The following is a 13443-nucleotide window of genomic DNA, read 5'->3' as shown; positions in this document are numbered from 1 at the left end:
TTCAGTGTCACCAGGCAGTTTGTTGATTAATGCATGGGAGGGTTGATGAAATTCATGGAGTTGTAAATTATATCTGTATTGTTAAATGCTGTCAGAGGTGCCTAGGGGCATAGATAATCAGTGGATTATCAGATGAATACAGACTCCCAGTATGACACTGTGGCCAAAAGAGCTAATGTGATCCTGGATACATAAATAAGGAAATCTTGAGCAGGAGTAGAGAGATTATATTACTTCTGTATATGCACTGGTGTAACTGCTGTTGGAATACTGTGTCCAGTTCTGGTGCCCACACTTCAAGAAGGGTGTTGATAAATTGGAAAGGGTTCAGAGAAGAGCCATGAGAATAATTAAAGGATTAGAAAACATGCCTTATATAGTTATAGACTCAAGGAGCTCAGTCTATTTAGCTAAGAAAGACAGGGTTAAGGAGTGACTTGATTACAGTCTGTAAGTGTTTACATAGGGAACAAATATTTAATAATGGACTCAACAATCTAGCAGAGAAAGGTGTAACATGGATTTTTTTTAAAAGGTATGCTCTCAGAATTGTTATGGGAAAATTCTCTGGCCTGTGTTCTACAGAAGGTTAGTCTAGAGCAGGGGTTCCCAAAAGTGGTTCGCGGCTTGTTTGGGGTAAGCCCCTGGCGGGCCACAAGACACTTTGTTTACCTGAGTGTCCAGTTCACCATTCCCGGCCAATGGGAGCTGCGGAAGCGGCGTGGACCGGGCCACCGCTTGCCACAGCCCCCATTGGCCAGGAATGCCGAACCGTGGCCACTGGGAACTGCAAGCGGCCATCCCTGTGGACGCTCAGGTAAACGAAGCATCTCGCAGCCCACCAGGAGCTTACCCTGAACAAGCCGCTAACCAAGTTTGGGAACCCCAGGTCTAGAGGATAACAATGGTCACTTCTGGCTTTTGAATCTATGAATAGATAGGTGTCCATCTGGTATAGATAGCTGTATCTGAAGGAGAGGAGAGAAGGGCAGTTGTACTTCCAGTCTGATATCGTGGTCCCGGTTAGGATGCTTTGAAACCTTTATTTTGACTCTTCTGAGGAGGGCACCACCTTCATCCACACAATATTTTAAAAGGAAAATCTGTGGGTTGTGGGGACTTGCCTTCATTTTAAGAATCCTCTAAAAGCAAGTTTTATTACAGAGGCAGGGGATAAAAATTGTTTGTTTGTTAGACATTGCTTTTTCTTTTCTTTTTTTTAAAGATTGAGTTTGCCAAAAAAGAAAAAGAAAGTAGAGCAGGAGGATGAAGAGCAAGACAACTCTCTGGGGTGCAGCAACAGTGTCGAGCAGCTAGATATAGATGGAGACAATTCCAGTGAAGTATCCAGTGAAATGAACTTCAGCTATGAATATGCCCAAATGGAAGTTATCATGAAGGCACTCAGTGGCAATGGTAAGAGGCAGCAGATATATTAAGAATACAAGCAGGGAATAGGATTACATCCTGAGTACCTTGTAACCCAGGAATCATTTTCCTTTCTAGCTTCCTACTGAATACACTTTCTTCTCTTAGTCACTTTACCCTTGAAGGGAAAAAAACCCTACAAAACTTGTTAGAATTCACAGTTTCTGTTCAGGCGAGACCCAGAACTAGAACATTGGGAATATCATGGTCTAGCATTGAGGTGTTTGGGCAGAGCTTTGTACTCTCTGATCCTGCAACTGACTCTGAAGTCAAGTTTTTTGGTTTCAGTAGCCTTATATAGCTGCCAAAGGTGTCCCACTTTGCAAAGGTGAGGGGAATTGATTCAACCTGACCTTGTCCATCTCTAACTTCCATTAGGTCACCTACCTATCCCTCTCTGATTTCTAATGCTAAACCATAGAACAAAATAACAATTGGTTTTGTATACTTTGACAAAATGTAATAGTTCATCTCTTCTAGTTATTTTTAATCTTTAGAGTACACTTCTTCCATTGATCTGAGGGCTTTACAAAGGCAGAAAACTAGCAGTATCCCTATTTTATAGATGAGGACTGAGCCATAGAAAAGTGGTAACTTGTTCAAGATCATGAGATAAACTCATGGAATACAATCCAGGTCCACTTAGTCCCAAACTCTGTGCCCTGTTCACTGGATCAGTGCTTCCCTCTAATAGCTCTGCACTCAGTGAGTGTCCAAATACTTCAATACTAGCTTCTTTATTTTCAACACCGGTTTAGACCCGATGCAGTCAATCTTGCAGAGCGTGGAACAGCAGTACGAAGAGGAGAAGCAATCCGCACTGGAGCGGCAGCGGCTAATGTACGAGCACGAACTAGAGCAGTTGCGAAGGCGGTTGTCTCCAGAGAAACAACACTTCCGCAGCATGGACAGGTTCTCCTCCCACTCACCCAGTGCTCAGCAGCGCTTACGCCAGTGGGCGGAAGAGAGGTGGGTGATGAGAATATACAGCATTTCTCAAGCAGTGGTGATCAGGCTTGCAGTCTTCTAATGCCAGCGAAGTCTCTTATAGATTTAAGATGCATTTGACTACAACGCATGTCCTTGGCTCCCAAGAAGAGCCCTGCAGAGAAGCAACAATGTTGTGGGGATGCCATCAGCCAAGAGGAAATGTCAGTGTAAAGATTATCAGACCATGCATTTTGTTCTAACAAGTCCTAGAAAATAAAGGTGGAAAAGAACTATTTTGTCACCTTATCTAGTCATTCAGGAATACTATCTACAGTGTATTCTCAAATGGCTCATCCATTTTAATTTGAAGTGAAGAATAGGAGATTGGGGGAAGTTTATGGACTCCTCTATAAACTATAGCACAGGGGTGGACTGATTCTCCGAGCCGCATAGGATAATCTTCAGAAATTTGAGAGCCGGGCACACCTGCTGGGGCTTGAGTCCCGGGGTCATGCCTGCTGGGGCTCAGCTTCAACCCTGCAGTGGGGCGGTGGGGCTAGGGGCTTCTGTCCCTCAGGGGAGGTGGGTACCGGGGCTTCTGCTCTGCGGGAGGTGCCTGCCCAGGCTCGGGGCTTCTGCTGTGCAGGGAGCAGGGGCTTGGGGCTTCAGCTCTGTGGAGAGCACCTGCCAGGGCTTGGGGCTTCGCAGCTGAAGTCCCGAGCCCCGACAGGCACTTCCTGCACACCCCGCCACCCCCGTTTCCCCGGCACAGGGCAGAAGCTCTGAGCTCCTCCCACCCAGACTGGTAAATGGAGATTGGGGAAGGGGGGCATGGAGAGCTCTGCAAGCTGCACTTTAACTGTAAAAGAGCTGCATGCAGCTCACGAGCCATGGTTTGACCATCCCTGCTATAACAACAGTATCCAAAGATTGTCCCCCATAGAAGCAACACCTTCTTTCAGAGGCTGCAAACCTACTCTTATAGCCACTGCATTTCTTCCACTAATGTTCATCTATATGACCTGAGCAGTCCTAGGATGGGGAATAGAATAGCACTAAATGAAGGGAGGATTGTCCCACGGTCCCTACAAGACTGTGGGAGTTGGTCGCTGGCTCTAGTGGAGTAATTCATTTGGGTCCATGAGAGGGATCCTCCTTCCGCTTCTTAGAAAATCCCAGTGAAGGTGCTCAGGACTTCTGCCTCCTGTCATAACAGAATCACTGACAATGTTTCTGGCAGTAACAGCAGCCTTATGGTGAAAGTGATGCTTTGCCTAAAGCAGAGGGTTAGGCAGAAGTAATAGTAATTAAAACACACACACACACACAAAAAAAACTAATAATCCACTGTTAACTTAAACTGCCAAAGAAACATTTTTTGAAAAAATAAGTATTGAAATGAAGGCTGGAGCATTTCATCTCTAGATCACAGGTTCAAATCCAGCCCAGATCAGTTGTGACCGTCTCATAATAATTTGGTGGCTTGTGTAGAAGGAATTTGGTGTCAGCATAGATCCCTGTGAAGAGGTCTCCGTATCACAGTAGGCACTAATTGATACACTGTTCTCGGAGAACAAATATTGACTGGATCATGGAGACTGAATTATCCTTTCATCTTAATGCAGTTCTTCCACTTCTGGGGTGGGAAAGGTGCGGAATAGCTCACACAGGTGCTGCCTATTCTATGGATAAGGGGGAGGTCTTTGGGTCTTTGGACTTGGCAGCCTGGCAACTTTTGTATTCACTGAATTCATAGGTTTCAGAGCCCACGAAAGCTTATGTCCAAATAAATTTGTTAGTCTCTAAGGTGCTACAAGGAATCCTTGTTGTTTTTACTAAATTCTTAAAAATTTCAAATATCTTTTTTCAAAAAGACCAAGTTGGCATTTAGCTAATCTTTCTATTTTAAAATCAGTTACTTTGGATATTGATTCCTATGAATGCCCTACCTACCTGGCAGTGATCAGCCTCACGGTCCTGTGTGTTCTACTACAAGTCTAGTTAGAAGTTTCCTCACTAAAACAATTTATTGGTTGTCCTCTTTTTCTTTCCCCCCCTTTAAAAGAGAAGAAATGTTGAACCACAGCCTGAGGAAGCTGAGAGAGCAAATTGTTAAAGCTAATTTGTGTGTGAGAGAAGCCAGTTTCATCTCAGAGGAATTGGACAAGAGCACGGAGTATCAGGTCACTCTGCAGATCCCAGCTTCAAGCCTTAATGCTAACAGAAAGGTGAGGCAGCAGCTTACTGAGCTTAATCATTGTTCAATAAAAGGTTGCCTCGTGGCGCACTTCACATTGTGATCCAATGGCTCTAATGATTCAGATAATTTGCCCCATGTTCACACTTGTGAATGGTGATGTTGGAAGAGCATGTAGCATGTTTGTTGTATCTGATTACATGAAAGTATGGAAATATGCCAGTTTATGGAAATGTGATGTGATGCAAGTTCTCTCAACTAGAACAAAATTCACCCTCATGTTGCCTGGTGCTAAAATTCCATTTTGCCTAAAAAAATAGTATTTCATAATGCATTAGTTTAAAATCAGTTTCTACAGCAATAATGCCAGAGTTTAAAAACACCAAGGATAAACTTTTAAAAACAATGAAACATGCTCTTAAGTTTGCCTGCTAACCATGGTCATTTGACCCAACTGCCAGTAATATGGGAGTCCCTCCATGTTAATCCCATTACGTTGTGATCACCTGATATAGTGGCCATAAAAGTAGCATTTCCTTTTTGTGGCTGTTCATTAAAGGGCTTCACTGTGCGGTTACATTTCACTAAGATGACAAAAGCCAAGAAAGCCAAAGGTATAATTTAACATTTCAATTTATACCTCTTGCTGCTTCATATTTTGCTATTTCATACTTGCCATCATTATTATTCTCTGTAGGGTAAATCATATCTCTCTCATGTACTTATCTGGCCCCCATCACCATAATATCTGAGCAACTCAGAATCTTTAACATACTTACCACAACATCCCTGTGAAGTAGGGAAGTTCTGTTATCCCCATTTTATAGAATGGTAAGTGAGGCACAGAGAGACTTAAGTGACTTGTCTAAGGTCACACAGAAGCATGTGTCAGAGCAGGGAATTGAACCCTGGTTTCCCATGTCCCAGGCTAGTGTCTTAATCATGGAACTATGATTCCTCTCTGATATTGCACACTTATGTTGACCAGATCATAAGAATTTAGGACAACAAGAGTCCAGTAAAGGATACGTTTCAACCGACACTTGGAATTTTTATTAGTCACTTCAGAACTCAGCCTTATATACGTAGAGTTTTTTGTCTATAAAGGTAATCTTTCAATAGGCTTAAAAATACGAAGGAAACATTAATTTCTTTTTTATTGTTAGCAGCTAGACTTTGTATTGCACGTTACTGAAAAAATGTGACCACTCCTCCCAGGGAATTGTGGTATAATAAAATATGAACTGTCCTTGTAATGGTGGAATTTTTACACCAAGCATGTACACAAGAGAAGCACCGAAAAGAGCATGGGTATTGAGAAATTTGCTTACTCTTCTTAACGTACTCAGAGGAGGACAGCTTCCCAGCCAGCAAGCCATGTGGTAGAAAAGAATAGCCCGATCCTCACTAATTATATAGGTGTAATAATGAATAAGTAATGTAGATATTTTACAAAAGAATAGCACAAGCATGTAGGAACAAAATGAGAGAGGCTAAGGCACAAATTGAGTTACATGTTGCAATGGACGTAAAAGGCAAGAAGAAGAGGCTTTATAAGTACGTTAAGAACAAGAGAAAGACTATGAAAATGTAGGTCCCCAACTTAGTGGAGAAGGAAAGCCAATAACTGATCAAGAAGGCTGAGGTGTTTAATGTGCATTTTGCTTCAGTTTTCACTAAAAAGGTTAATGGTAACCAGGTACTCAACCCAAGTAATATTAACAACAAGGGGGAAGGAGTATAAACCAAAATGGGGAGAGAACAGGTTAAAGAATATTTAGATAAGCTAGATGTAGTCAAGTTGGCCGTTCCTGATTAAGTTTATTCTAGGGTACTTAAGGAACTAGCTGAAGCAATCTCAGAACTGTTAGCAGTGATCTTCAAGAATGGATGGAACAGTGAGGTCTCAGAGGATTGGAGAAGGGCAAATGTAATATCTATCTAGGAAAAGTGGAACAAAGAGGACCCTGGGAAATTATCCATCAGTCAGCCTAACTTTGATACCTGGACCTTAATAAATCATTAAACAGTTTGTAAGCACCTAAATGATAATAGTGTTATAAGGAATAGCTAACATGGATTTGTCAAGAACAATTCATGCCAAACCAACCTAATTTCCTTCTTTGACATTGTTACTTGCCTGGTGGATAGCGGGGAAGCAACAGACGTGATGTATCTTGATTTGAGTAGGGCATTTGACACAGTCCCACATGGCAGTCTCATAAGCAAACTAGGGAAATATGGTCGAGATGAAATTCCTATAGGGCAGGAGCACAACTGTCTGAAAGACTGTGCTCAGATTATTTATCAATCGTGTGTTGTCAAACTGGGAGAGTTTATCTAGTGAGGTCTCCCAGGAGCCGTTCCTAGGTCCAGTACTAGTCAATATTTTCATCAATGGCTTGGATAATGTAAAAAGTATGCTTATAAAATTTGCAAGCTGGGTGGGGTTACAAGCACTTTTGGAGAACAGGATTAGAATGGAACATGACTGTCACAAATTGAAGAATTGGTCTGAAATCAACAAGATGAAATTCAATAAAGACAAGTGCAAAGTTTTTCACTTAAGAAGGAAAAGTCAAATACACATCTACAAAATGGGGAATAACTGGCTACGTGGTAAGGATTGGGGGGTTACAGTGGATCACAAATTGAATATGAGTCAACAGTGTGGTGCAGTTGCAAAAAAGGCTAGTATTATTCTGGGTTGTATTAACAAGAGTGTTGTATGTAAGATCCAGGAGGCAATTGTCCTGTTCTGCTCGACACTGGTAAGCCTCAGATGGAGTGCTGTGTCCAGTTCGAGTGCCAGACTTCAGCAAAGATGTGGGAAATTGGAGAGGGAGTCCAAAGGAGAGCAACCAAAAAGATAAAAGGTTTAGAAAACCTGTGAGGAAAGGTTAAAAACCTAGGTATGTTTAGACTTGATGAAGATGGTGGGAGTAGATGGACCTGATAAGTCTTCAAATATGTTAAGGGCTGCTATGAAGAGAACTATGATCAGTTTTCCATGTCCACTGAAAATAGGACAAGAAGTAATCTGCTTAATCTGCAACAAGGGAGATGCAGGTTCGATATTATGAAAAACTTACAAACCATAAGGGTAGTTAAGTTCTGGAATAGGCTTCCAAGTGAGGTTGTGGAATCCCTGTCATTGGAGGTTTTTAAGAACAGGTTAGAACAGTGGTTCTCAAACATATTTGATTGCACCCCGCTTCTTTGTGTCTGTTGTAGTTTACGCCCCCCTCCCGCCACACAGGTACAAATACAGTTAAAAAAGAAATCAACATGCAACTCTCACTACATATTAAAAACAGTAAGGCAGGCATTGATTCAAACAGAGCCAACTATCCATTGTAATAAGAGCAAAAGCAAAACTGTGATTGTGCTCAGTGCTTACAATTAAATGTGCACACTGCGTCGTAGCAAATGGATTAACGTACAGATGGCAATGACTTTGTATAATGCTGTGAAAGTTTAACAGAAATTTATCAAAATCCACAGCACCATCTAGAGTCAAATGTACAGCGCCATCTGAGGACCCGATATGTCTGGAGGAATCAGCTTTGCTAGTAATTCATTGCTGTGGGTAAAATGTGCGCAGTAAGGTTGTTTGTTCCCCTAAAGCGTCTCTCTCTCTCTCACACTCACACACACACGGTGGGGGAATCTGCCCCTCATTTTGAGAACCTCTGGGTTAGAACACCTGTTAGGGATGGCCTAGGTTTGCTTGGTCCTGCCTCAGGACAGGTGGCGCGACTTCATGACTTCGCAAGGGACCTTTCAGCCCTACATTTTTATGATTCTGTGTTAAACATGTTATTGTAATTTTGCCTTAATAAAAAGTTATGAGGAAATAAATAAAAGGAAGGAAATGATTATGCAACTGCATGAGTTTGGACACTGTAGATGGTAATAATCTTACTTTGAATTTGCAGCCTCTTTCATTTGAGGCTCTTTATGAAATGCTTAAATATTCATCCTTGCAACACTTTTGTAAAGGAAGGGATCTATGAAGATCTCTGCCATTGTTATTGGGATAAATATGGCAGTTTAACAGGACATGGCCATGCTATGTTGACAGTAGGACTTGGATTATACTATTCAAAATTTGGCTGCTTAAACTAGATATTTTTTTTAAATCAAAAAGTTACTTTCTGTTTAACTGTGTGCCAGTTGTCATGACATGGATTCCTTACTCAGGCCGCCTTCTCTAATGGTTTTATTTCTGCAGCGAGGTGCAGTTCTTAGTGAGCCTGCTATTCAGGTGAGAAGGAAAGGGAAAGGCAAACAGATCTGGTCACTGGAGAAATTGGAAAACCGGCTGATAGATATGAGGGATCTTTATCAAGAGTGGCAGGAGTGCGAGGAGGACGACCCAGTAAGTATGAATGGGGGGGAGAGACCAGTAATGTGGTGATAATGTTCTGTTTTAAAAAAAAAAAAAAGGGGGGGGGAAACTATTGGGTGTAAGGAGGGTTGCAAAAAGTTACCACTTATCTTGAAACCTTGCTTATTTCTAGTACTGAACAGAGACTCTGAAAGTTCTTTAATATTTCGTTAACCTGTGTATCTTATCAATTTCATATTTCTTTCCACTTGTGATTTGACAGTGGATCCTAGAAGAACTAGGATTATAAGGAGAGAAGCTAAGTAGAGAGAACAAGAGTTGTGCTCCTGGTCAACTTTTGAATAGTGTGAATTTAAAATGGTTAATATAACCTGGCTGAAGATAGGCCCCAAATTTATCTTACTGTAAGCCCTGGTCTACACTACAAAATTACTTTGATATAACTACATTGCTCAGGGATGTGAATAATTCACACCGCTGAATAAGATAGTTATACCAATCCTATGCGTCAGTGTAGACAGCACTATGTCAGTGGGCACATAGCTACCGTCTTTCGTGGAGTTGGAATTATTAAGCGTACGGGAGACTTCTCTCCCATCAACTTAGAGCGTCTTCACCTGAAGCGGTACAGCAGCACAGCTGCAGATTTGGACTGTAGACTTGCCCTGACAGTTACCGTGGTGGTTCGGATCACTCTGCGCAATTTTAATTTCTTGCCTATGTCAGACACTCTAGAGGAGGGTTTCAGAGTAGCAGCCGTGTAAGTCTGTATCCGCAAAAAGGAAAGGAGTACTTGTGGCACCTTAGAGACTAACAAATTTATTTGAGCGTAAGCTTTCGTGAGCTACAGCTCACTTCATTGGATGCAGTATAAGGCATGTGGATCAGCAAACTATAGGATAGTTTTTTCTACTGTAATAGTATGTATAAACCTAGCCATCCTTAAAAGTTTTGTTTGCCTCTTTTCCCGCTAGAGTGGAAGAAAGTTTGTCAATTAGATTTTGTTTAAAGCAGTAGTACAGTGGGGAGATTTTATATACACAGAGAACATGAAACAATGCGTGTTACCATACACACTGTAATGAGAGTGATCAGGTAAGGTGAGCTGTTACCAGCAGGAGTCAGCGTTTACAGGCCTAAATTGTGGGAAAGCAGCATCAATTGCCCCATAACCTCAGCCGTACAGAACATAATGCCATCCACAGCCTCAGAAACATCTCTGACACCATAATCAAAAAGGCTGACAAAGGAGGTGCTGTCGTCGTCATGAATAAGTCGGAATATGAACAAGAGGCTGCTAGGCAGCTCTCCAACACCACATTCTACAAGCCTTTACCCTCTGATCCCACTGAGGGTTACCAGAAGAAACTACACCATCTGCTCAAGAAACTCCCTGAAAAAGCACAAGAACAAACCCCACAGACACACCCCTAGAACCCCAAGCAGGGGTATTCTATCTGCTCCCCAAGATCCATAAACCTGGAGATGCTGGACGCCCCATCATCTCAGGCATTGGCACCCTGACAGCAGGATTGTCTGGCTATGTAGACTTCCCTCCTCAGGCCCTACGCTACCAGCACTCCTAGCTATCTTTGAGACACCACTGACTTCTGAGGAAACTACAGTCCGTCAGTGATCTTCCTGAAAACACCATCCTAGCCACTATGGATGTAGAAGACCTCTACACCAACATTCCATACAGAGATGGACTACAAGCTGTCAGGAACAGTATGCCAACATTTTTATGGCTGACTTAGAACAACGCTTCCTCAGCTCTCGTCCCCTAATGCCCCTACTCTACTTGCGCTACATTGATGACATCTTCCATCATCTGGACCCATGGAAAAGAAGCCCTTGAGGAATTCCACCACGATTTCAACAATTTCCATCCCACCATCAACCTCAGCCTGGACCAATCCACACAAGAGATCCACTTCCTGGACACTACGGTGCTACTAAGTGATGGCCACAAAACCACACCCTACACCGGAAACCTACTGACTGCTATACTTACCTACATGCCTCCAGCTGTCATCCAGACCAGACCACACGGTCCATTGTCTACAGCCAAGCTCTACAATACAACCGCATTTGCGCCAACGCCTCAGACAGAGACAAACACCTACAAGATCTCTATCAAGCATTCTTACAACTACAATAGCCACAGGCTGAAGTGAAGAAACAGATCGACAGAGCCAGAACATTACCCAGAAGTCACCTACTACACAACAGGCCCAACAAAGAAAATAACAGAATGCCAGTAGCCATCACCTTCAGCCCCCAACTAAAACCTCTCCAGTGCATCATCAAGGATCTACAACCTATCCTGAAGGATGACCCATCACTCTCACAGATCTTGGGAGACAGGCCAGTCCTTGCCTACAGACAGCCCCCCAACCTGAAGCAAATACCAGCAACCACACAACAGAACCACTAACCCAGGAACCTATCCTTGCAACGAAGGCCATTGCCAACTGTGTCCACATATCTATTGAGGAGATACCATCATAGGGCCTAATCACATCAGCTACACTATCAGAGGCTCGTTCACCTGCACATCTACCTATGTGATATATGCCATCATGTGCCAGCAATGCCCCTCTGCCATGTACATTGGCCAAACCGGACAGTCTCTGTGTAAAAGAATAAATGGACACAAATCAGACGTCAAGAATTATAACATTCAAAAACCAGTTGGAGAACACTTCAGTCTCTCTGGTCACTCGATTACAGACCTAAAAGTGGCAATTCTTCAACAGAAAAACTTCAAAAACAGACTCCGAGAGACTGCTGAATTGGAATTAATTTGCAAACTGGACACCATTAAATTAGGCTTGAATAAAGACTGGGAGTGGATGTGTCATTACACAAAGTAAAACTATTCCCCCATGTTTATTTCCCCCATCCCCCCTATTGTTCCTCACATGTTCTTGTCAACTGCTGGAAATGGCCTACCTTGATTATCACTACAAAAGTTTTTTTTTTTTCTCTCCTGCTGGTAGTAGCTCACCTTACCTGATCACTCTCGTTACAGTGTGTATGGTAACACCCATTGTTTCATGTTCTCTGTGTATATAAAATCTCTCCACTGTATTTTCCACTGAATGCATCTGATGAAGTGAGCTGTAGCTCACGAAAGCTTATGCTCAAATAAATTTGTTAGTCTCTAAGGTGCCACAAGTACTCCTTTCCTTTTTACTCTAGAGGAAGAGAACAAAAACCTGTGAAACCTTGCCAGTTCATCAGTGCTGTGAAAATGACATTATATTATCAACTTAGTTTTTACATTATTTTGAATTTGATTCAAGTTAACTAGGTCTTACTTCAGACGAGCTGATCCATTCTATGATGAACAAGAAAACCATAGTCTCATCGGAGTGGCCAATGTTTTTCTTGAGTCCCTGTTTTATGATGTGAAGCTGCAGTATGCTGTTCCTATCATCAATCAGAAGGGAGAGGTTTGTCGTTCCTGTACATCATAATTTTTAGCTGTTTAATGGAAGTCATTAGGGCTTTTCAGTATTGTACTAAAGGTGCTCCCCAGCCACTGGTACATGTTACTAATGATATTTCAGGATCGAGTGGCTAGTCCTTTACCTTCTCCCTCCTCCCTCTGGTATCTTAATGATGCACCTGTGTGTTACTTGGGCAGCTACAAACCCCAGTCTCATAATAATGATGGATATGAAGTCATGTAAGCTCCAGTTCCAGGTAGAGCAGTCATAAATGAATGGGAGGCAATTGGGTACAGCCAAAGTAATACCTTGCTAATGGTAATGCTCAGAGGTCCCAAATGGGATTGAGGCTCCACTGTGGTAGGTTCTGTACAAGCTCATAAGAAGACTGTCCTTTCCGCAAAGAGCTTGCAGTCTAAAACAAGATAAGTGAATGGGACAAAACAATAGAAGGGAAGCAGAGGAGGGAAGAAGAGGTCCCATAGTGGCAGATTAGGTATTCTCATAACATAGCAGTGCATTAGCATAGCTACCTGAAAAGGTTTGAAACCATTGTTTGGTGACATCTGATAATCTTTCCCACCTACCTTTTTTTCATTAGGTGTCAGGTCGTCTTCATGTTGAAGTGGTGCGAGTGAGTGGAGCGATTGGGGAGAGAATCGTAGGAGGTGATGATTGCACAGACTGTTCAAGAGAGAACGACATACAGGAGAACAAACTAGTTTGTATGGTGAGTTCTAGACGCATTCAATAAACGCTATTGTCACATCCTCAATACTGAGCCAACTTCTTCCTTTCTGTTACTACCCAAGTGTAAAAAACGTGATTAAATGTTTGTGGTGCATTAGCTTCCATGTTAGTGATAAATTACACTGTATCTCCTTTTGTTTACCACCTATGTTCAGTTATACTATCATTATCTTAGCTTGTGAATTGTTCAGTTTATACAGCCTATTTGAAAGCATCTTGGTGTTTCAAGATTTAAAGAAAACAAATAGCTATGAATGCTCAGTGCTGTGTGCAGTGTAGTATGCTGGTTGTATTTTTCATGAGCTTGCTTAATGCCCTGGGGTTCATAATTG

At 42.2% G+C, this 13443-nt stretch overlaps 1 protein-coding gene across 1 annotated transcript in view; it reads left to right on the top strand.

Moving 5' to 3' along the window:
- Positions 1–13443, top strand: part of KIF13B (kinesin family member 13B) — a 215279-nt gene that overhangs the window by 127314 nt on the left and 74522 nt on the right. The window contains exons 16-21 of the mRNA XM_077812361.1: positions 1226–1416; positions 2187–2397; positions 4424–4586; positions 8790–8936; positions 12215–12364; positions 12963–13091. Coding sequence (XP_077668487.1) covers positions 1226–1416; positions 2187–2397; positions 4424–4586; positions 8790–8936; positions 12215–12364; positions 12963–13091 — 991 coding nt within the window. The remainder of the gene's footprint in view (positions 1–1225; positions 1417–2186; positions 2398–4423; positions 4587–8789; positions 8937–12214; positions 12365–12962; positions 13092–13443) is intronic.

This window comes from Eretmochelys imbricata, chromosome 3 (genome assembly GCF_965152235.1).
Source record: "Eretmochelys imbricata isolate rEreImb1 chromosome 3, rEreImb1.hap1, whole genome shotgun sequence".
Classification (NCBI taxonomy): domain Eukaryota; kingdom Metazoa; phylum Chordata; order Testudines; family Cheloniidae; genus Eretmochelys; species Eretmochelys imbricata.
The sequence above is the reverse complement of the archived record's forward strand: the minus strand, read 5'-3'. Positions and strand labels throughout refer to the sequence as shown.